This window comes from Coregonus clupeaformis, chromosome 6 (assembly GCF_020615455.1).
Source record: "Coregonus clupeaformis isolate EN_2021a chromosome 6, ASM2061545v1, whole genome shotgun sequence".
Lineage (NCBI taxonomy): Eukaryota > Metazoa > Chordata > Actinopteri > Salmoniformes > Salmonidae > Coregonus > Coregonus clupeaformis.
The window spans coordinates 28,579,083-28,604,052 of record NC_059197.1 but is presented as its reverse complement, the minus strand read 5'-3'; the positions used below and the strand labels follow the sequence as shown (position 1 = coordinate 28,604,052).

Genomic DNA, 24,970 nt, shown 5'->3' with positions numbered 1-24,970 from the left:
TATTTATGAACTCTCCTTACATCATGCCATATGCGTTTATCGCGCCTTTTGACTGTTTGTTGCCTCTCAAATATGAGATTTAGAAATGGAGAGACAGTTTATATAGTATATTTCCTTCATATCTAATGGACTGTACCTGTCTTTTACCTGTCTGTTCTGTTGTCTGTCTGTAGGTAAGTTCCACCTGGTCTCTAAGACAGGCCGTATTGAGAAGAGTGTGGAGGCCCACAAAGGAGCTGTATTAGCCGGGAGATGGAACTACGATGGGACCGCTCTCATCACAGGTGAGGGATACACAGGGTAATAATCACACACAAAAAGAACTATAAAATGTAATACGCTGCTCAGTAACAAGTTTGTTATAACTGCCGTAGGTTGTAACTTAGATTGTTGATGTTGTTTCCTCAGCTGGGGAGGACGGGCACATCAAGATCTGGTCTAAGAGTGGCATGCTGAGGTCCTGCTTGGCCCAGCAAGGTAAGATTACTAGGAAAAAAAAGTTTCAAACTATCCTTTCAAACACTCAGCTCAGAAATGACTGTATTTCAAAACGGTAGTGCCACACTTTGTTTCGAAACAAATGCAGGTACCAATATTGTCCCATTTAACAATTTCCTGTTTTGTCAGAATGGGGCCCTGTATTTTTTGTGGTGCAGTTGCTCCACAGTGTAGAGCCAACATTGCACTCTCTCTGTGTGAAGAGGTGTATGTGAGTGTGTGTGTGTGTGTGTGTGTGTGCTAATCTTCCAGCCCAGTGTTGTCAGCATGCTTCAGTTCGGCTGGCGCCTAGCTGAACTGAACAAGTGTGCTCGCATACTCCCTTAAAAGACTAGAAACTAGAAAAAAGCAGCAATAGTTCTGTTTGTCCTTCTTGAGATGCCATAGCCAGTATACACTTCCTCAAAATAGTCAGAATTAATCCCACGATAACTCAAGAAATCTGTTTGACGTATATTTCAAGGACATTTTAGTCACGCAATTTTACATCTAACTAAGATGTTTGGTGCAGTATTTCTCAAGTGGAAAAATGTGCATGAAAACGAATGACAACAAATACTTAATTGAAGAATCCGTACTGTTGACCAGTCACCAACGAAGGGGCGTAGACTTCGGCTACCGACTTCCGCTTGCCTCAAGGAAAAATATTTGTGTGCACGAACAGCCGAAAAAACCCTTGCTGAAGACCAAATCGAACCAAAACGTCCCAAAATGTCGTCATAATATATTCACAAACTGTTCCGGATGGGAAGTATGTGGACGCCTGCTAGTGCTCTGTGATTGGCACTAGCATATCAGGTCTTGTACTGTACCACTGCTGAACTCAGATCAGCAATGTCCCTGTCTGTAAAGTCACCTACAGGACACTAACAGAACCAGGCGAAGTACTGGATGTGCTTTTACACACAACATGTATATTGATATTGGCTTTCACTGAATGAATCACTGTACTTATTGAATGAATCACTGAACTAATTTTGAAACCTCAATTTGGAACTAGGATGTTATTTCACTATCCATGTGTGAATGAGGATGCACTGTATTAATCATAGGGGGTGAGTGTGTCAGCCTGGTGCTTTCTCAAGCTGTTGGTAGTTCTCTCACACTCTGGTGTGCCCAGTCAGAGGACCTGCTGCTGCTGGGGCTTGGGCCGGGCCTGGGACAGTTGTAATGAGGTCAAACCCATGAACACAACCACGTGAGTTACAGAGAGAGAGACTGCGCTGGCGGACATTTTGTAAACATAAGGCAACACACAGCCACCAATTATAGTCTCACACACAGACCGCAGTGTTCATTAAGGCCCCTTCTGCTTTTGAGGGCACCTCACTGGATGAAAGAGAGAGAGGTATGTAGAGAGAGAGAGAGAGAAAGATAGAGGGATCTGATGTAAAGGGTAAAGGCTTGTCACAGAGGGCTACAATACTGTTCATTTGTATTCAGGGAGCCCTTCCTTCTGTGCCATGACACGAAAGTTTCTCTGCTTAAACTGAGTTTTTGGTTGAGGCCAAGTGAAGCATGATGCGCTGCCATTAGACAGCTCTGAGAATGGTGGTTATATAGTAGCCTAGATAATGTCGTCACAGTGCATGTAGAAAGACTAATACAGTTTGAAGCACTACAGGATATGCCTCATGTTCTTACAAGTTTTAGACTTTCACATTTACTTCCACAGTCGGGATTTGTGTGTGTGTACAGTGTGCGTCTTTGTGTATTTGAAACTGCTGTAAACGATGCCGGTGCGATGATCTGAAAGATGGCCTTTGTGTTAACAGTGATTTAGTCCAGCCAGATGATTTAAGATGGCAATCTGGCAGAGAGAGAGAAGTGTGTGTGTGTGTGTTGGACTATTAGGGTGTAATGCTGCTGGATACAGTTGAAAATGCAGTCAATCCTCCAGTTCCATTTTTATTAAAAGCACCATAAAGTTGTAAAGGTTTATTGGAGTGGAGTTTTATTAAAATCCATAAAAAAGACTCTTAATGATAAATCTCTCTATCCAGGACTCGCATACAGATGGTTTACTTATTAATTGATTAATTGTGCCATTTGAAATATCTTCTCAGTATTCTCAACATTTCGGCGTTGATGGTAAAACCTGGCCATCCAGATGACATGGATGCATTCTCCCAAATGAATGGGCTCTTTGCTTCCATAGAAAACTGGGCAGAGGCAGGAGCCGTTTAGCCCCACAAGGCACATTCTCCCTCAGTCCTCTATTTAATGTGTCCGTCTGTGTTGTTGTGAACCATGGCATTGACTGGACAGGCTTGAGAGGGAGAGAGCTGCACAGCACAGCCGCTGTTGCACGTACAGATTTGTAGAGCGCGTGGAGGAACTGGTGGTGTCACCTAACAGGTGTGAACACATCATCCACACTGCAGATGCATCTGTGCAGGTGGTGCTCCTCCTTATGCACACACACACGTGCACACACATACACACACATACACACACACACACACACACTGCAGGAGTCACAGGTACAGCTGGGGGCCGTTGTTGTGAGTCTTGAGTGCGATGATGTAACCGTGTCCCATTTGTGTGGGAGAGGGGGAAGGAGAGGAGGGGGAGGAGGAGGGGGGGGGCAGAGGGAACTCGTCTCAGACGTCTGTCATTGTCAGCCCGCGATCATGTGACCTCTTCGCATTTGTGAGAAACCTCAAGCACCTGGAGCAGGGTTAAATGTCAGCCTGCCTCACTCTCTCACTCACACACACACACACACACACACCACATGGTTTAGGCAGGTTTCTCTTAACGCACAGCTGTCTTGGTGTGACACACAGCCAGGTTTGCAGGATTGAAGCAAGCTTTGCATGCAAAATCCCATTCCTACAGGCTGTACGAGGTAAACCCTCAGAGTAAATATGACACTGCTGTGGTGTAGAAATTAGAAATGCAATCTCCTCCAGCTCTGTGTTTGTAAGGCACACCAAGCACTTCTCCCTCTTTGATAAGGACTGCCTCGAGGCAGACTCTGTGTGATAGCTAATCAATGCTCTGATGAAACCAGAGTCAACTAACTAGTGGATCTTCTACTGACAGAATTACTTTATAATATGTAATGCTGTCTGAGAAGGAGATGCAACTGTGAAAGTTTCAGTTTTCATAATTTTCTGAATTTAATGGATCTGTTATTAAAATAGTATTATAAAAGTGATTGTTTAATCACATGGACATTGTTAAGCAGTGTGATTCCTCACCTCTCCTGCTGTGTGTGTGTGCGTCTCTCTCTCTCGCTCTCTCGCTCTCTCTCTCTCAGGGTCTCCTGTATACTCGGTGGCCTGGGGCCCGGACTCTGATAGGATCCTGTACACGTCAGGCAGACTGCTGATAATCAAGCCCCTGCAACCCAGTGCCAAGGTCCTACAGGTACTGTGAGTGTGTGGGGATTGAAGACATTGCACTCCAGTGAGTATTTGTCTTGTTCATGTACATTTGTTTATTGTTCTTTTTGGCACTGAATGTGCCTGGGACCCTGAGTAAACACCAGAGGGTTTAGTGTGCACCCCCCCTTCACCCCTCTCACCTCACCCCCCCGAGCAGGGCAGAGCAACAGCTGGCAGTGTATGGAGAAGCCCCCTGCACAACTCTGTGACCCCTGCAACCCCCCCCATCCCCAAACCCCCATAACCCCCTCACCTCATCCCCCTGCTCCCTCTGGGAGAGACAGAGCCGTGAGAGAGAGAGGGAGAGGGGTTTGGGGAGGCGGGGGTAGTGATAACCTTCACATGGCAGGAGGAGAAAGGAGACAATGAGTTGACTCCTCCTCTCGTCCTCCTTTAACGGCACATGCATCTGGTTATCTGTTGGTCAATACATCTCATGAGTATTGACATAAGTGTGACTGTTCAACGTTTCCTTACTTTTTTGAAGGGGAAACTATTCTGAAGATTTTTCCCAGTCCCATTCGGCATGCTTAACAATAAACGCTGGGGTGTGTGAGTTAGTTAGTGTGTGTGTTTAACAGAGATGTAATGGGGTCTCTGACGGGGTCGTGTGTGTGATCTCGTCCACGTGGCGACCTGCGAAGGCTCTGCCCTGTTTCCAATTAGAGTCCAAACTATTACATTAACACAGAGCAGACTGGGAGGCTGTCAGGGAGAGCACCACGCTCTACTTTTACCTCTAGATAGCTCTCTATCTTCTTGTCCACTATGCTCCTTCTGATAAGAACTCTCTCCTCTCCCCTGTATTTGCTTTATCATGTCTCCTGTTTGTGAACTCTCCCTGCAGTCTTCTCCTGCTTGTCCCTGACAAAAAAAAATCTCTGAGTAATATAAGCCTGCAGCCCAGCGGGTAGTATATTGATATGGACATGCGGCCCCCCGCTCTCAATCTGCACCCCCCCCCTTCCCCTCGCTCTCGTTTTCTTCCCCTCTCTCTCGTTTTCTTTCCCTCTCTCTCAGGTGTGGGACAGAGCCTGGGACTGGTTAACTGAGGTGTGATCCTGAATGTATTGGTTGTGTATGGGGAATATCCCTGCTCTCGCATAAACATATGCTCTTTCTCTGCTCTCTCCTCTCTTCCTTGTCCCTCCCTCCCTTCCTCTCCCCAGTGGAAGGCCCATGATGGGATCATTCTGAAGGTGGACTGGAACTCTGTGAATGACCTGATACTGTCAAGTGGAGAGGACTGTAAATACAAGGTCAAGTGTGTCCCGTGATCCAAAAATGATGATCTATGTTATAACTTGTGTACCACGCAGTCGCAATACTGTGTAATTGACCCTGTTCCTTCTCCCATCTCTCTCTCGCTCTCTCCCCCTCCTTCCCTTCATCTCCCTCCTTCCCTCTCTCTCAGGTGTGGGACAGCTATGGTCATCTGCTCTACACGTCCTTGTCACATGACTACCCTGTGACCTCAGTGTCCTGGTCTCCGGACGGGGAGGTGTTCGCCGTGGGCTCCTTCAACACCCTGCGTCTCTGTGACAAGACCGGGGTAAGAGCTCCCCTCACACCCCACCCCACCACCCCTGTCCTGTGCCAACCCCTCGCACACCTCTGTGTACTGTCACTGTGTGTGTGTGTTTCAGTGTGACAAACCTGGTTCTAGAAGAGGTCCTCCATCCCTTCCCTAGTGTGTGGAAGTAGATCATGAATGCATGGTGTGAGTCTCTCTGTATACCGCCCTCACTAGTCTCTGTCACATGTTAGTATTAATAACTGGTGCTGATAGTGCTGTTGATAGTAAGTGGACTTGTAATGTGAGAATGATGGATGGTAATTAAGCAATAAGGCCCGAGGGGGTGTGGTATATGGCCAATATACCACGGCTAAGGGCTGTTCTTATGTACGACGCAACGCGGAGTGCCTGGACACAGCCATTAACCGTGGTATATTGGCCATGTATCACAAACCTCCGAGGTGCCTTATTGCTATTATAAACTGGTTACCAACATAATTAGAGCAGTAAAAATAAATGTTTTGTCATACCCATGGTATACGGTCTGATATACCATGGCTGTCAGCCAATCCACATGCAGGGCTCAAATCAGCCAGTTTATAATTGTTGTTTTATTATTCTTCAACGTATGGCCTGAAACAATATGTGGAGTCTCAGCTGGGTTTGTTGTTTAGTTAGAATAGAGATGTCAGTGTATTGTTCTATGAGACCTGGCCTAATGAAAACAAACAGCACAGGGCTCTGGTCCTCCGCACTGATCACCACCGATTTCATGCTACATTTTGATGTAATTAGGATCAAATGGCGGGGTTTTTTGCACCAAAACAAATGGTCTGGAGACTGACTCTGAGCCAACGCAGATGTCTACACAACACAGAGGTTATGAAAGAGTTTGTGTGTGCGTGTAAACACTGTGTGTTTGAGTTTGTGCATGCATGTGTGTATTCAAGGGTATTCGCTATCACTTGTCTAGTTGTTATAGATCAGTGTGGATGAAGGAATGTAGATGTGGAGAGGACGGAAGCCATCTTGGTCTTCTGAGTTGAACCTTCAGTAGGACACTATTCAGTCAAAGCCTGTTGCTAGCTTTTGGAGATTACGAGTCAGAAACAAGATAGCAGCAAGAGTACAGTAATAAGCAGTATCTTTGTTTCACACTGTAAATATTGCTTGGTTTTTTGAGTACACAAATCCAAGAAGAATATTTGGACTACTGAGACCACAGAAATTCTGTGTGCGGGTGTAATTGCATCGAATAATGAACCTAAATCACCTTTCTTCACAATAACAATTGTGTCTCTGTGTTGTTAGTTTGTTGACGTTGCTGGTCTGAACCATTGTTTGTCATTGCGCCACTCTGTGTCTTGTGGTTGGGTTGACTGGGGCTCTCTTTCTCTCTCTGATGATGATGCGTACAGTAACTCTTAACTAACTGGGGTAAGAGTCTGTTTGCCTTCACCTCCTCCCCAACTCCTCCCAGGCCACAGAGCGAGAGTGTATACTGTAGCCTGGCCCTGGCCCGCCATGGGACGGTTGCTCAACACCAGGGAGAAGAAGAATGAGGAAGAAGAGAAACAAAGAGAGGAGAGATAGAGAAAAGGCCACTCAGAAGTCACTTCCTGACTCCTCCTTGATGAGTTGATGAATCTGCTCCCGTGTTCCGTTGGCCCATCGGCCCTTGCTTTCAGTCTCATGCACATTTGGTGTGTATGTTGTGTTACAGTACGTTCATGGTAACTGTTGCATCCATGCCTGTATCTGGGCTGTGGCGCAGAAGGAGTTAAGTGCAGTGAGGAATCTTTGCTGTTACTACCTTGACTAATGGGCAGGAGTTTCATTCTGTATCTGGTACAATGAAACCTTGCACTTTACAGAGTGCTGCCTCAGCAGGAACGGCCCAGCGCGTTTAACCCCTAACCTCTCTCTCTCTCTCTCTCTCTCTCTCTCTCTCTCTCTCTCTCTCTCTCTCTCTCTCTCTCTCTCTCTCTCTCTCTCTCTCTCTCTCTCTCTCTCTCTCTCTCTCTCTCTCTCTCTCTCTCTCTCTCTCTCTCTCTCTCTCTCTCTCTCTCTCTGGGACAGATGAAGCTCATTAACACAAGGCTGGGAGGAGGGGGAATACCTCATTACACACGCGTGCACACAGACTACACGCACAGATACTGAGCCACACAGATGCACCGATACAGACACACGTGTTGGGGCTAGACTCAACGTCAGCCCTGGAATGAACTTGATAATTTTTTCTCATGGGCTTTTTTATGGATTGTTGATTATTTTGATATTTGTCTTTCTATTGGCTTGAATAAGAGAGAAACTGTTAGGATCTTGTAAATCCCCTCCCCCTCTCCTCTTTAGGTATGGCTGATGTTGGATTATCTATAGGCACAAAGCAGTACACTGTCACTTTTACTAGATTTGAGCACAAGAAGTGTGTCTGTGCATAAGTGTGTGTATGTGTGTGTGTGCCTACGTGCGTGCATCTGTGCATGCGATCCAATGTGCCTGCGAGACAGCAGTCTATTTACGAGGCACTGCAGCTGGTGTCTAGCGTCTGGACTCTGTCACGATCCCTGACACTGTGACACTCACTAACAAGTGTGACTCATTGTGCCCTCTCTCCGTCCTTCCCTCTCTCTCCCCCTTTCTTCCCTCTCTCTCCCCCTTTCTTCCCTCTCTTTCCCCCTTTCTTCTCTCTCTCTCCCTCTTTCTCCCTCTCTCTCCCCCTTTCTTCCCTCTCTCTCCCTATCTCCCTCTTTCTCCCTCTCTCGCCCCCTCTCTCCACCTCTCTCCCTCTCTCTCCCCCTTTCTTCCCTCTCTCCCTCTTTCTTCCCTCTCTCTCCCCCTTCTTCCCTCTCACTCCCCCTTTCTTCCCTCTCTCTCCCTCTCTCCCTCTTTCTCCCTCTCTCTCCACCTCTCTCCCTCTCTCCCTCCTTTTCCCTCTCTCTCCCCCTTTCTTTCCTCTCCCTCTCTCTCCCTCTTTCTCCCCTCTCTCCCCCTTCCCTCTCTCTCCCCCTTCCCTCTCTCTCCCCCTTCCCTCTCTCTCCCCCTTTCTTCCCTCTCTCTCCCCCTTTCTTCCCTCGCTCTCCCCCTTTCTTTCCTATCTCCCTCTTTCTCCCTCTCACTCCCTCTTTCTCCCCCTTTCTCCCTCTCGCTCCACCTCTCTCCCTCTCTCTCCCACTTTCTCCCTCTCTCTCCCCCTTCTTCCCTCTCACTCCCTCTTTCGTCCCTCTCTCCCCCTTTCTTCCCTCTTTCGTCCCTATCTCGCCCTCTTTCTCTCTCTCTCTACCCATCTCCCTCTTTCTCTCTCTCTCCACCTCTCTCCCTCTCTCCCTCCTTTTCCCTCTCTCTCCCCCTTTCTTCCCTCTCTCTCCCCCTTTCGTCTCTCTCTCTCCCCCTTTATTTCCTCTCCCTCTTTCTCCCTCTCTCGCCACCTCTCTCCCTCTCTCTCCCTCTCTCTCCCTCTCTCTCCCCCTTTCTTCCCCCCTCTCTCCCTCTTTCTCCCTCTCTCCCTCTCTCTCCCTCTCTCCCCCTCCCTCTCCCTCTCTCTCTCCCTCTTTCTCCCCTTTTCTTCCCTTTCTTCCCCCTCTCTCCCCCTTTCTCCCTCTCTCTCCCCCTTTCTCCCTCTCTCTCCCCCTTTCTTCCCTCTCTCCCCCTTTATTTCCCCTCTCTCCCTCTTTCTCCCTCTCGCTCCACCTCTCTCCCTCTCTCCCCCCTCTTTCTCCCTCTCTCCCCCTTTCTTCCCTCTCACTCCCCCTTTCTTCCCTCTCTCTCCCTCTCTCTCCCTCTTTCTCCCTATCTCTCCACCTTTCTCCCTCTCTCCCTCCTTTTCCCTCTCTCCCTCCTTTTCCCTCTCTCTCCCCCTTTCTTTCTTCTCCCTCTTTCTCTCTCTATCGCCACCTCTCTCCCTTGCTCTCCCTCTTCTCCATCTCTCTCCCCCTTTCTTCCCTCTCACTCTCACTTTCTTCCCTCTTTCTCCCCCTCTCTCCCCTTTTCTCCCATCTCTCCCCCTTTCTTTCCTCTCTCTCCCCCTTTCTTCCATCTCACTCCCCCTTTCTTCCCTCTCTCTCCCTCTCTCTCCCTCTTTCTCCCTCTCTCTCCACCTCCCTCTCTCTTTCTCCCTTTCTCTCCACCTCTCTCCCTCTCTCCCTCCTTTTCCCTCTCTCTCCCCCTTCCCTCTCTCTCCCCCTTTCTTCCCTCTCTCTCCCCCTTTCTTTCTTCTCCCTCTTTCTCCCTCTATCGCCACCTCTCTCCCTCGCTCTCCCTCTTTCCCCCGCTCTCTCCCCATTTCTTCCCTCTCTCTCCCTCTTTCTCCCTCTCTCTCCACCTCTCTCCATCTCTCCCCCTCTTTATCCCTCTCTCTCCCCCTTTCTTCCCTTTCCCTCCACCTCTATCCACCTCTCTCCACCTCTCTCCCTCTTTCTCCCTCTCTCGCCACATCGCTTCCCTCTCTCTCCTCCTCTTCCCTCTCCCTCTCTCTCCCCCTCTCTCCCCCTTTCTTCTCTCTTTCTCCCTCTCTCTCCCCCTTTCTTCCCTCTCTCCCTCTCTCTCCCTCTCTCTCCACCTTTCTTCCCTCTCTCCCCCTTTCTTCCCTCTCTCCCCCTTTCACTCTCTCTCCCCTTTTCTTCCCTCTCCCTCCCCCTCTCTCTTCCTCTCTCTCCCTCTTTCTCCCCCTTCTTCCCTCTTGCTCCCCCTTCCCTCTCACTCTCTTCCCTCTTTCTCCCCCTTTCTTCCCTCTCTCCCCCTTTCTTTCCTCTCTCTCCCTCTTTCTCCCTCTCGCTCCACCTCTCTCCCCCTCTTTCCCTCTCTCTCCCCCTTTCTACCCTCTCTCTCCCCCTTTCTCCCCCTCTCTCCTCCTTTCTTCCCTCTCTCTCCCTTTCTTCTCTCTCCCCCTTTCTCCCCCTTTCTCCACCCCTGTCCCTCTTTCTCCCTCTCTCTCCACCTCTCTCCCTCTCTCCCTCCTTTTCCCTCTCTCACCCTTTCTTCCCCCTCTCTCCCCCTTTCTTCCCTCTCTCCACCTCTCTCCCCTTCTCTCCACCTCTCTCCACCTCTCACCCTCTTTCTCCCTCTCTTGCAACATCTCTTCCCTCTCTCTCCCCCTCTTCCCTCTCCCTCTTTCTCCCTCTCTCATCTCTCTCCCCCTTTCTTCTCTCTCTCTCTCCCTTTCTACCCTCTCTCTCCTCCTTTCTCCCTCTCTCCCTCTTTCTCCCTCTCTCCCCCTTTCTCCCTCTCTCCCCCTTCTCTCTCTCTCTCTCTCTCTCTCTCTCTCTCTCTCTCTCTCTCTCTCTCTCTCTCTCTCTCTCTCTCTCTCTTTCTCACCCTTTCTTCCCTCTCTCTCCACATCTCTCCCTCTCACTCCTCCTTTCTTCCCTTTCATTCCCCTTTCTTCCCTCTCTCTCCCTCGTTCTCCCTCTACATCTCTCCACCTCTCTCCCTCTTTCTCCCTCTACATCTCTCCACCTCTCTCCCTCTTTCTCCCTCTCTCTCCCTCTTTCTCCCTCTCTCCCCCTTTCTTCCCCATCTCTCCCCCTTTCTTCCCTCTCTCTCCCCCTTTCTTCCCTCTCACTCCCCCTTTCTTCCCTCTCTCTCTCTTTCTTCTTTCTTCCCTCTCTCCCCCTTTCTTCCCTCTCTCTCCCCCTTTCTTCTTTCTTCCCTCACTCCCCCTTTCTTCCCTCACTCCCCCTTTCTTCCCTCTCACTCCCTCTTTATTCCATCTCTCTCCCCCTTTCTTCTTTCTTCCCTCTCTCTCCCCCTTTCTTCTTTCTTTCCTCTCTCTCCCCCTTTCTTCCCTCTCACTCCCCCTTTCTTCCCTCTCTCTCCCCCTTTCTTCTTTCTTCCCTCTCTTTCCCCCTTTCTTCCCTCCCCCTTTCTTCCCTCTTTCTCCCCCTTTCTCCCTCTCTGTCCCTCTTTCTCTCTCCCCCTTTCTTCCCTCTCTCTCCCTTACTTCTCCCTTCTTTTTCTCTGTCTTTCCCTCTCATCTGCAGATCGGTACACAGACACTATCATAGACCCTGTGAGTGTGTGTGTGTGTGTGACTGTGCGTGTATGTGTGTTTTTTTCCGACTAATTTGTCAGAATAACAAATACAGACTGATGATGACGTTCCTGTGGATGCTATGACATCACGGTAAGACGGTAGATAGTTTTTCTGTCTTCAACTTTCCTCTCTACCATGAAGATCTCTGCAGACTCTTCCAAACCATCCAAACAGAAACCCCCACTCCAGCTTACTAAAAACCAAACACGCACGCCAGACTCAGTGTTCTGTCCCATGTTGGGCCTTGTTTCAGGCCTTAATTGAAATGGCCAGAACAATCGTTGGGCTATTAATACCTGCTGTTCCCACGATGTGGTTGGGACTGAAAACGTGGCCCAGCTCTGGCCCAGTCCAGCAACCAGGAACCCTTTACTCCACTAATTAGCCAAAACCAATGTGCAATGGCTGTTCTGCTATAGAAAGCCTATACTTAATCAGGAGTGGCTGATGGCTTCTTAAAGCTGCTATTTGCCCATTTATTTGACCTCATCTGAAACAGCGCTGTTACATGTAATGACATGAAGTCAGAAATGTGTCCTAAATCTGCGCTGAGTTTCCTACCACCTGACACATACACACACACACGCACACACACACTGGAAGTGGAAAGTCTGAGGCTCCCTCTCCGCTCCTATAACATCTGCCTGCCCCACTCACACAGCCATAGGACATAAGTTGTCATAAATTGTGTGTCAAATATATAGCTCACGATTGCAGCGTTGTTCTGAAGAGGAGGGGGTCGTGATTTGGAGTGTAAAACCACTGGTATCTGGTGTAATGCAGATCCCGAATCAGTGCAATCGTTGATTTATTGATTTGTTGTCTCCAGCTGTGATTTTTCTGCCTGATATGATTTCAGTCTGTTGGCTCACATAGCTACACAGAAAACACTCCGTACAATGGGTTCTGATAGTGTTTGGAAACGTTATAGGAGGGTTTTTAGTGTAACATGGTGTGATGTGGAGAATCCTATGAGGTCAGGGTCAGTCTGGTCTGACCTGTGTGTCCCATCCTCCTCTCTCTCTCACTCCTCTCCTCAGATTCACAGTGTTTCATAGTCACATGTACAGGGTTGCAGGTGTGATTGCAGGGTACAGTGAAAATCTTAGGCTCCGAGCTCCAACATGCAGGACTAAGTTAGATAAAATACTGAAAATGGTCATAAATAAATAAATGAACAAATAGAAATAGCACTATATACATCATAACAACTGTAGCAGTGATGGATAAATAAATGTCCATTGTGGTGGAGGCAGAGTAAAGACTGTTTAGGGGGTGTGGAGGAATGACCATAGGGGGAGCAGCATGACCATTGAGGGGGTGTGGGGACCAAGTGAAATAAAAACAATACATATCTATAATATACAGTACATATTAACAACTGCAAAAGTAGTGAATGTCGTTGGGGTGGGGGCAGAGTAAAAGTCAGTTGGTGGGGGCAGAGTAAAAGTCAGTTGGGGGGGGGGGGGATATGCATAGGGGGAGCAGTATTTAAGGTAAGTGACCATTTGAGGGGGTGTGGGGTGTAAATGTCCATAGGGGGAGTAGCAGGGGGGAGGGGGAGCAGGTAGCTGACTGGTGGTGGCTATTCAGCAGCCTGATGGACTGAGGGTAGAAACTACTGGCCAGTCTTCCTGTGTTTGCCATGATGCTCCTGTACTGCCTGTTTATGAGTGATTGCAGCAGGGAGAACAGGACGTGGCTTGGGACCCTGATGATCTTAATTGGCCTTCCTGCGACACCTGGTGTTGTAGGTGTCCTGTAGGGCAGGCAGTGTGCACCCAATGGTGTGTTTGGCAGCACGTATCACCCTCTGAAGCGCCTTGCGGTCTGCGGTGGTGAAGTTTCCGTACCAGGTTGGGATGCAGCCCGACAGTATGCTATCGATTGTGCTCCTGTAAAACACTGTGAGGGCCCTCGGGGACAGGCCAAATTTCTTCAACATCCTGAGGTTGAAGTGTCGCTGTTGTGCTTTCTTCACCACGGTGTCCATGTGGTTACAGCATTTCAGCTTCTCTGAGATACAATGCATTTGGAAAGTATTCAGACCCCTTGACTTTTTCCACATTTTGTTACGTTACAGCCTTATTCTAAAATTCATCATCAATCTACACACAATACCCCATAATGATGAAGCAAAAACAGGTTTTTAGACATTTTTGCAAATGAAAATAAAACTGAAATGTCACATTTACATAAGTATTCAGACCCTTTACTCAGTACTTTGTTGAAGCACCTTTGGCAGCGATTACAGCCTCGCGTCTTCTTGGTTATGACGCTACAAGCTTGGCACACCTGTATTTGGGGAGTTTCTCCCATTCTTCTCTGCAGATCCTCTCAAGCTCTGTCAGGTTGGATGGGGAGCGTCGCTGCACAGCTATTTTCAGGTCTCTCCAGAGATGTTAGATCGGGTTCAAGTCCGGGCTCTGGCTGGGCCATTCAAGGACATTCAGATACTTGTCCCAAAGCCACTCCTGCGTTGTCTTGGCTGTGTGCTTAGGGTCCTTGTCCTGTTGGAAGGTGAAACCTTTCCCCAGTCTGAGGTCCTGAGCGCTCTGGAGCAGGTTTTCATCAAGGATCTCTCTGTACTTTGCTCTGTTCATCTTTCCCTCGATCCTGACTGGTCTCCCAGTCCCTGCCGCTGAAAAACATCCCCACAGCATGATGCTGTCACCACCATGCTTCACCGTAGGGTTCTTGGGGACCTTCAATGCTGCAGAAATGTTTTGGTATTCTTCCGCAGATCTGTGCCTCGACACAATCCTGTCTCGGAGCTCTTCGGACAATTCCTTCAACCTCATGGCTGTCTCTGAGCTCTATGGACAATTCCTTCGACCTCACGGCTGGGTTTTTGCTCTGACATGCACTGCCAACTGTGGGACCTTATATAGACAGGTGTGTGCCTTTCCAAATCATGTCCAATCATTTGCATGTACCACAGGTGGACTCCAATCAAGTTGTAGAAACATCTCAAGGATGATCAATGGAAACAGGATGCACCTGAGCTCAATTTCGAGTCTCATAGCAAAGGGTCTGAATACTTATGTAAAGGAAGTATTTTTGTTATTTTTAATACATTTGCAAAAATGTCTAAAAACCTGTTTTCGCTTTGTTATCATGGGGTATTGTGTGTAGATTGATGAGTTTTTATTTCATTTAATCTATTTTAGAATAAGGCTGTAATGTAACAAAATGTGGAAAAGGGGAAGAGGTCTGAATACTTTCCCAATGCACTTGCAATGTACAGTTGAAGTCGGAAGTTTACATACACCTTAGCCAAATACATTTAAACTCAGTTTTTCACAATTCCTGACATTTAATCCTAGTAAAAATTCCCTGTCTTAGGTCAGTTAGGATCACCACTTTATTTTAAGAATGTGAAATGTCAGAATAATAGTAGAGAGATTTATTTCAGCATTTATTTCTTCCAACACATTCCCAGTGGGTCAGAAGTTTACATACTCAATTAGTATTTGGTAGCATTGCCTTTAAATTGTTTAACTTGGGTCAAACGTTTCGGGTAGCCTTCCACAAGCTTCCCACAATTAGTTGGGTGAATTTTGGCCCATTCCTCCTGACAGAGCTGGTGTAACTGAGTCAGGTTTGAAGGCCTCCTTGCTCGCACACACTTTTTCAGTTCTGCCCACAAATGTTCTATTGGATTGAGGTCAGGGCTTTGTGATGGCCACTCCAATACCTTGACTTTGTTGTCCTTAAGCCATTTTGCCACAACTTTGAAAGTATGCTTGGGGTCATTGTCCATTTAGAAGACCCATTTGCGACCAAGCTTTAACTTCCTGACTGATGTTTTGAGATGTTGCTTCAATATATCCACATCATTTTCCTTCCTCATGATGTCATCTATTTTGTGAAGTGCACCAGTCCCTCCTGCAGCAAAGCACCCCCACTGCATGATGCTGCCACCCCGTGCTTCACGGTTGGGATGGTGTTCTTCGGCTTGCAAGGTGCTCCCTTTTTCCTCCAAACATAACGATGGTCATTATGGCCAAACAGTTATATTTTTGTTTCATCAGACCAGAGGACATTTCTCCAAAAAGTATGATCTTTGTCCCCATGTGCAGTTGCAAACCGTAGTCTGGCTTTTTTATGGCGGTTTTGGAGCAGTGGCTTCTTCCTTGCTGAGCGGCCTTTCAGGTTATGTCGATATAGGACTTGTTTTACTTTGGATATAAATACTTTTGTGCCTGTTTCCTCCAGCATCTTCACAAGGTCCTTTGCTGTTGTTCTGGGATTGATTTGCACTTTTCGCACCAAAGTACGTTCATCACTAGGAGACAGAACACATCTCCTTCCTGAGCGGTATGACGGCTGCGTGGTCCCATGGTGTTTATACTTGGTACTATTGTTTGTACTGATGAACGTGGTACCTTCAGGCATTTGGAAATTGCTCCCAAGGATGAACCAATTTTTGGCTGATTTCTTTTGGTTTTCCCATGATGTCAAGCAAACAGGCACTGAGTTTAAATAATAAAATAATATGCCATTTAGCAGACGCTTTTATCCAAAGCGACTTACAGTCATGCATGCATACATTTTTGTGTATTGGTGGTCCCGGGGATCGAACCCACTACCTTGGCGTTACAAGCGCCGTGCTCTACCAGCTGAGCTACAGAGGACCAGTTTGAAGGTAGGCCTTGAAAAACATCCACAGATACACCTCCAATTGACTCAAATGATGTCAATTAGTCTATCAGAAGCTTCTAAAGACATGACATCATTTTCTGGAATTTTCCAAGCTGTTTAAAGGCACAGTCAAATTAGTGTATGTAAACTTCTGACCCACTGGAATTGTGATACAGTGAATTATAAGTGAAATAATCTGTCTGTAAACAATTGTTGGAAAAATTACTTGTGTCATGCACAAAGTAGATGTCCTAACCGACTTGCCAAAACTATAGTTTGTTAACAAGAAATGTGTGGAGTGGTTGAAAAACGAGTTTTAATGACTCCAACCTAAGTGTATGTAAACTTCCGACTTCAACTGTATGTATGCCGAGAAATTTGACCGTCTCCACGGCAGCCCTGTTGATGAGGATGGGGGCGTGTCCAGCCTGGTTCCTCCTTAAGTCCACAGTCAGCTCCTTTGTTTTGCTAATGTTGAGGGAGAGGTTGTTTACCTGGCACCTTGATCGAGGGAGAAGTTGTTTCGCCATATTGATCGATCTGCGTAGGTCGTATTTGGACTGTTTAACCAAAATATTGTTCCCGGTCACGTTGCCCTGTTTATAAGCAGCATCTCTCTCTTTCAGTTTTTCTACAAGGCTGCTATCAATCCACGTTTTTTGATTCCTCATCCCCACCCCTGGATCGCTCTCTTTTCTCTCATCCATGTGCCATGGCCTCTGTCTTTCTCCTAACTCACTTCTTATCCCACCACTCATATTTCCTCCGTTTTATCTCTCTCGTCTTTCTTTCTCTCTGGGGAAGGTATCTGACTGGGATCAGTGTGTCTCCTTCCCTCCCTATAAAGTATCAGTCTCTATTCTCCAGGCTGTACCAGTGCCCTGCCTGGCTGCCAGCCTCTGGCCAACGGCTGGCCTGGAAACTCTCCCTGCTGCTGGAGTGATATAAAAGGCCTCTAAACTAAACGCTGGTTCGAGTCCTGAAGTGCTCTTAGTGGAGCATGAAAAGGGCAGAGAAAACGATTGTAGATTTATTAGTATTTTCTGCTTTATCTGTTTTCATCACTTGAGCTATGATGGTTAGCGGAATGCAGATGGCGAAAATGTCACTGTAAAAATTAGAGGGCAGGCTGCATGAGTGGGACAGGGGGAAAGGAAGAGAGAGAGGAGAGCTGCGTGGAAAAACAGCAGATGTGGAGGGGGTTACACACCAGAGAGGGAGAGAGCGGGAGAGGGAGAGAGAGAGCGCAGTGAAACAAAGAGAGTCCTGAGTCAGCAACGGCAGAGCAGTTTTCTCCCCAGGCAACTGGGCTGGGCTCCTCCACTCTCTCTCTCTCTTTCTCTCGCTCTTTGCCTGACACACTCCACATGCTCCTACTTTGTCTCCTCAATCTCCTTCTTGTCTTGCGCTCTCTCTCTCGCTCTCTCTCTCTTTCAAAAAGTCAAATATGCTTTATTGCCATGTCGTTTACAGGTACAACAATCTTGTCACAGCAGTTAAAGATAGTTACTTAGATCAAAAGTATAAAGATAACTATCAAATGAATTAAATGAGAAACAGAAAAAAGGTGGGAACATTCTCTCACTGCACTCTTTCTCCTTTTTCTCCACCTTTCTCCTCCCATTATGAGCCAAACTCTCTCAACTTTACATGTGCTCTCTCTCTCTCTCTCTCTCTCTCTCTCTCTCTCTCTCTCTCTCTCTCTCTCGCTCGCTCGCTCTCTGCCACCAGCTCCAGTTTAGAGAGGGGGAGAGTTTAAGCAGTGAAAAGGGCATGTTGGGGGCTATCTTTAACACTTATGTCAAGCCTCTCTTCCTTCACACATTTTTGTCTGTTTTCTTTTAAATAATTTGTACTTCTCCTTTTAACACATCTGGGTGAGGCTGCTTATGAAATGTTTTTGAACAAGTGGGCACATTCTGGTTTTAACAGCCTCTACTTCTCAGCCAGTTAAAACAGCCATCAAATGTATGTCTCTCCAGTTTGTGTGATAATAATACAGACTGGCACTGCAGGCAGGTTCAAGTCCTGGTCTTAAATGAGTGGTGCAGGACAGTGGAATGCTACATCAACCCGCATCAAATAAAAAAGAATATCCCTGTTAAAGCAGCCTCCTATTTTCTCTATTTTATAACAGCTCTCTTCGGTCACATGTGTCTTCAGGTAAGGATGTGGAGGGACAGTCATTACCAGGTGTTGGTTTGCTGTGCTTGGACTTTTGTTGGCACGGCTGGTGGAAAAGTGTATGTGTTTCAGGGTATTTTTTCAGATGATTGACTGCACTTCCGTGTGTGTGTGTCTAATATCGGTCAGAGTGAGAGGTACTTGTTGACATGGTATTACTTTTACACCTCTCTCGAGTTCGGCTTCAGGCTTGCCATGTTGGAAAGTGAATGGAGAGAGCATGAAAAAGAGTAAAAATAAGAGGGGGAACGGCTGATGGTGGAGAAATGTAGTGTGGAAGTGTCCAATATATCCTGTAAAGTTGGCTGGAGAGTGGGGCTGGTAGACTTGGTCTCCATAAACGATGGCGGTTACCCCCCCCAAACTCCTCACCCCTTCCCATCTCTGGGCTGGTGTAGGGTGAGATGTATGACAGCCTGAGACAGTACCATGCCCTCTGACAGTCATCAGAGAGAGAGAGAGAGAGAGAGAGAGAGAGAGAGAGAGAGAGAGAGAGAGAGAGAGAGAGAGAGAGAGAGAGAGAGAGAGAGAGAGAGAGAGAGAGAGAGAGAGAGAGAGAGAGAGAGAGAGAGAGAGAGAGAGAGAGAGAGAGAGAGAGAGAGAGAGAGAGAGAGAGAGAGAGAGAGAGAGAGAGAGAGAGAGAGAGAGAGAGAGAGAGAGAGAGAGAGAGAGAGAGAGAGAGAGAGAGAGAGAGAGAGAGAGAGAGAGAGAGAGAGAGAGAGAGAGAGAGAGAGAGAGAGAGGTTTTAAAAGAGAAATAAGAAGTAGAGAAAAAAGGAGTGGAGATGCAAAGAGAAAGTGAGTGAGGTACTGTATATAGAGTTTGTTAGAGTGGAAGATTAAAACATTTAAGAAGTGTTATTAGTATCAATGTCAATAAAAGGGCCTACATTCAGCTGAATTATTAACTTGACCCTGAAAGCACACCAAGCAGCCTCCACAAAGTTTGGTGTGTATGGCTGTGAGAGATGTGTTGTTCATGTTGCATTTATGTATTTGGTGTGTGTTATTGCTCTTGCGTTTGTGTGCATGCTTCCGTGTGTGTGAGAGAGCTGAAGACGATTGTTTATTGGTGTATCACTTAATTTTCACACGCTTATTTACATGGCCCAGGCTCAGTGGCGTAACAAGCAGGGCTGCTAAGTTCATTATGCTATTACTGGGGACCAGGGGAGGGGAGAGGGGGGAATGGAGGGGTGAGGTAAGGAAAGGGGTAGGGGGTAGGAGCAGGGGTCAAAGATTTTGGCTGGTCCCCAGAGTTTCTCTCTCCCCTCTTTGTTCCACATAGACAAGCTCTACTTCTTGACATTGACTAATTTATTGACTGCCTCCACAAATGGCATAATTTGCTGTATCTGTTTGCGTCCAATAAGTAATAATAATATGCCATTTAGCAGACGCTTTTATAATTATAATAATTATAATTATAATTAATTATAATTATAATTGGTCATTTAGCAGACGCTCTTATCCAGAGCGACTTACAGGAGCAATTAGGGTTAAGTGCCTTGCTCAAGGGCACATCGACAGATTTTTCACCTAGTCGGCTCGGGGATTAGAACCAGCGACCTTTCGGTTACTGGCACAACGCTCTTAACCACTAAGCTACCTGCCCCCACTAAGCTACCTGCCCCACATGTGACTTACAGTCACATGTGCATACATTTTTACTCGTTACATTTTGAATGCTTAGCAGGACAGGAACATGGTCTAATTCACACACTTATCAAGAGAACATCCCTGGTCATCCCTACTGCCTCTGATCTGGCAGACTCACTAAACACAAATGCTTAGTTTGTAAATTATGAGTGTTGGAGCATGCCCCTGGCTATCCATAACTAAATAAAAAAACAAGAAAATGATGCCTTCTGGTTTGCTTTATATAAGGAATTTGAAATGTATTTATACTTTATTTTTACTTTTGATACTTAGGTATATTTTAGCAGTTACATTTACTTTTGATACTTAAGTATATTTAAAACCAAATACTTTTAGACTTTTACTCAAGTAGTATTTTACTGAGTGATTTTCACTTTTACTTGAGTCATTTTCTATTAAGGTATCTTTACTTTTACTCAAGTATGAATATTGGGGACTTTTTCCACCACTGTCTGTCAGATGATCATAAGAGCATGCTGTAGGGGGGATTATGCTTCTTATGGATGTGCTTCTTAATAAAACCTATTTGAAACAAGCCATTACACTTCGTTATTACATTTACGTTATTGTCATGGCATTTCATGATTATTATTCAGGTTATTACTTATAAATATTAATCAACAAATGAAAGAAATGCCAGGTTGGAGAGGATTGGAGAGGATCTTTTGCATTTTCGTATTGACACAACATTAACAGAGTCAAAAAAAGATATGTGCTACCTTGTCCTTGTCTGTTGGCTTTTCTGCATATACAATTTTTAAATACAGATCCTATTTCGACGCACAAAACCATTCAAACGAAGTCCGATCGGTTTTCTCACACTTTCCCGAAATATTCGCATGAAATCACAGGCCCTGCTGCTGCGGTCATTCGATGGCATTGGCAAGCAAGGACGTCGTAATGAGATAAACAATGTAGGCTAAGCTACTGAAAATGGGCCTTTTACAATATTAAATCATGACAGCAGTGTTTGAATCTTATTAAACAGATTGAGTCCAGACAGGCTACTTTAGGACATTTTTGGAACAGACTTAGCCTATATAGGCCTATAGAGAGAATCAGCAAACCCACACACGCACACCCCAGTAAAAGCACCCGTCGATCAAAGCCACCGGCGGATGTCAGACACGAGCAAATATTTCTCCTTTCCTTAAAATGTATTAGGCTTTCCGAAAGTAGGCTAGAAGATACTGAATTGAAAATGAAAGTATGAAGGGGACAGCTATGCTATAGTATGAAGATTAAATTGACAATCATTAAAATAGAAACAAATACACGCAACATGTCCATAGCCTGTTGATCAGCAACGCTGATTATCGAGGGGAAGAGTTTTGGAAAGATTTTTCAAATACTGTGAGGAACTATTTATTATCATTTGAATGGATAAAAATGACTCAGAAGCCCAGCTGGGCACTTTCCTACATTTGACATTAACAGGACAGAGAAATCAGACACATGCTCATTGCACGTAAATTATGTTATGAAATAAACCAAAACTTGTTTCTCACAAGTGTAGCAGGTTGTGAACTCTGCAAACAACGTTTCCACTCCGAGAATGAGAACGGTACATTACTGTAATTAACATAAATTCATGTAACCAGATGACAGGGATTATTGGTAAATTAATTGCCTGTTTTACATACAGTAGGCTATATGGGCATTAATAAAAGTGCATTGCGGGCCGACACTGTAGGCTATAGCCTAGGCTACTATTTTGCTTTGCGGGGATAGGAGGACGCAATCTTTTTGGGATCTTGTCTTGCCTAAGGCTGCATATCGGCCAGGACTCAGCCTGATCAGCTTGATTAGTCTATACAGTGCATTCGGAAAGTATTCAGACCCCTTCCCTTTTTCCACATCTTGTTATGTTACAGCCTTATTCTAACATTGATTAAATAAATGTTTTCCATCAGCAATCTACACATAATACCCCATAATGACAAAGTGAAAACAGGTTTTTAGATGTTTTTTGCAAATGTAAAAAAAAAAAAATACCATAAGTATTCAGACCCTTTGCTATGAGACTCGAAATTGAGCTCAGGTGCATCCTGTATCCCTTGATCATCCTTGAGATGTTTCTACAACTTGATTGGAGTCCACCTGTGGTAAATTCAATTGATTGTACATGATTTGGAAAGGCACACACCTGTCTATATAAGGTCCCAAAGTTGACAGTGCATGTCAGAGCAAAAACCAAGCAATGAGGTCGAAGGAATTGTCTGTAGAGCTCCGAGACAAGATTGTGTCAAGGCACAGATCTGGGGAAGGGTACCAAAACATTTCTGCAGCATTGAAGGTCCCCAAGAACACAGTGGCCTCCCTCATTCTTAAATGGAAGAAGTTTGGAACACCAAGACTGGCCGCCCAGCCAAACTGTGCAATCGGGGGAGAAGGGCCGTAGTCAGGGAGGTGACCAAGAACCCGATGGTCACTCTGACAGAGCTGCAGAGTTCCTCTCTGGAGATGGGAGAACCTTCCAGACAGACAACCATCTCTGCAGCACTCCACCAATCAGGTCTTTATGGTAGAGTGGCCAGATGGATGCCACTCATCAGTAAAAGGCACATGACAGCCCGCTTGGAGTTTGCCAAAAGGCACCTAAAGGACTCTCAGACCATGAGATACAAGATTCTCTTGTCTAATGAAACCAAGGTTGAACTCTTTGGCCTGAATGCCAAGCGTCACGTCTGGAGGAAACCTGGCACCATCCTTACGGTGAAGCATGGTGGTGGCAGCATGATGCTGTAGGGATGTTTTTCAGCGGCAGGGACTGGTAGACTAGTCGGGATCGAGGGAAAGATTAACGGAGCAAAGTACAGAGAGATCCTTGGATGAAAACCTGCTCCAGAGAGCTCAAGACCTCAGACTGGGGCGAAAGTTCACCTTCCAACAGGACAAGGACCCTAAGCACACAGCCAAGATAACGCAGGAGTGGCATCGGGACAAGTATCTGAATGTCCTTGAGTGGCCCAGCCAGAGCCCAGACTTGAACCCGATCTAACATCTCTGGAGAGACCTGAAAATAGCTGTGCAGCGACGCTCCCCATTCAACCTGACAGAGCTTGAGAGGATCTGCAGAGAAGAATGAGAGAAACTCCCCAAATACAGGTGTGACAAGCTTGTAGCGTCATACCCAAGAAGACTTGAGGCTGTAGTCTCTGCCAAAGGTGCTTCAACAAAGTACTGAGTAAAGGGTCTGAATACTTACAGTGGGGAGAACAAGTATTTGATACACTGTCGATTTTGCAGGTTTTCCTACTTACAAAGCATGTAGAGGTCTGTCATTTTTATCATAGGTACACTTCAACTGTGAGAGACGGAATCTAAAACAAAAATCCAGAAAATCACATTGTATGATTTTTAAGTAATTAATTAGCATTTTATTGCATGACATAAGTATTTGATACATCAGAAAAGCAGAACTTAATATTTGGTACAGAAACCTTTGTTTGCAATTACAGAGATCATACGTTTCCTGTAGGTCTTGACCAGGTTTGCACACACTGCAGCAGGGATTTTGGCCCACTCCTCCATACAGACCTTCTCCAGATCCTTCAGGTTTCGGGGCTGTCGCTGGGAAATACGGACTTTCAGCTCCCTCCAAAGATTTTCTATTGGGTTCAGGTCTGGAGACTGGCTAGGCCACTCCAGGACCTTGAGGTGCTTCTTACGGAGCCACTCCTTAGTTGCCCTGGCTGTGTGTTTCGGGTCGTTGTCATGCTGGAAGACCCAGCCACGACCCATCTACAATGCTCTTACTGACGGAAGGAGGTTGTTGGCCAAGATCTCGCGATACATGGCCCCATCCATCCTCCCCTCAATACGGCGCAGTCGTCCTGTCCCCTTTGCAGAAAAGCATCCCCAAAGAATTATGTTTCCACCTCCATGCTTCACGGTTGGGATGGTGTTCTTGGGCTTGTACTCATCCTTCTTCTTCCTCCAAACACGGCGAGTGGAGTTTAGACCAAAAAGCTCTATTTTTGTCTCATCAGACCACATTACCTTCTCCCATTCCTCCTCTGGATCATCCAGATGGTCATTGGCAAACTTCAGACGGGCCTGGACATGCGCTGGCTTGAGCAGGGGGACCTTGCGTGCGCTGCAGGATTTTAATCCATGACGGCGTAGTGTGTTACTAATGGTTTTCTTTGAGACTGTGGTCCCAGCTCTCTTCAGGTCATTGACCAGGTCCTGCCGTGTAGTTCTGGGCTGATCCCTCACCTTACTCATGATCATTGATGCTCCACAAGGTGAGATCTTGCATGGAGCCCCAGACGGAGGGTGATTGACCGTCATCTTGAACTTCTTCCATTTTCTAATAATTGCGCCAACAGTTGTTGCCTTCTCACCAAGCTGCTTGCCTATTGTCCTGTAGCCCATCCCAGCCTTGTGCAGGTCTACAATTTTATCCCTGATGTCCTTACAAAGCTCTCTGGTCTTGGCCACTGTGGAGAGGTTGGAGTCTGTTTGATTGAATGTGTGGACAGGTGTCTTTTATACAGGTAATGAGTGGAGAACAGGAGGGCTTCTTAAAGAAAAACTAACAGGTCTGTGAGAGCCGGAATTCTTACTGGTTGGTAGGTGATCAAATACTTATGTCATGCAATAAAATGCAAATTAATTACTTAAAAATCATAAAATGTGATTTTCTGGATTTTTGTTTTAGATTCCGCCTCTCACAGTTGAAGTGTACCTATGATAAAAATTACAGACCTCTACATGCTTTGTAAGTAGGAAAACCTGCAAAATTGGCAGTGTATCAAATACTTGTTCTCCCCACTGTATGTACAGTTGAAGTTGGAAATGTACATACACTTAGGTTGGAGTCATTAAAACTTGTTTTTCAACCACTCCACAAATTTCTTGTTAACAAACTATAGTTTTGGCAAGTCGGTTAGGACATCTACTTTGTGCATGACACAAGTAATTTTTTCAACAATTGTTTACAGACAGATTATTTCACTTATAATTCACTGTATCACAATTCCAGTGGGTCAGAAGTTTACATACACTAAGTTGACTGTGCCTTTAAACAGCTTGGAAA

General features: G+C 46.2%; 1 protein-coding gene across 5 annotated transcripts in view; it reads left to right on the top strand.

Moving 5' to 3' along the window:
• Window positions 1-24,970, top strand: part of ift80 (intraflagellar transport 80 homolog (Chlamydomonas)) — a 67,747-nt gene that overhangs the window by 7,235 nt on the left and 35,542 nt on the right. For all 5 annotated transcript variants that reach the window (XR_006001144.2, XM_041877835.1, XM_041877834.1 and 2 more), the window contains exons 4-8: window positions 174-284; window positions 409-477; window positions 3,764-3,873; window positions 5,060-5,149; window positions 5,305-5,442. Coding sequence is in view for 4 of the 5 variants with exons in the window: in XM_041877835.1 (XP_041733769.1) it covers window positions 174-284; window positions 409-477; window positions 3,764-3,873; window positions 5,060-5,149; window positions 5,305-5,442 (518 nt within the window). In the remaining variant the exon portion in view is untranslated. The remainder of the gene's footprint in view (window positions 1-173; window positions 285-408; window positions 478-3,763; window positions 3,874-5,059; window positions 5,150-5,304; window positions 5,443-24,970) is intronic.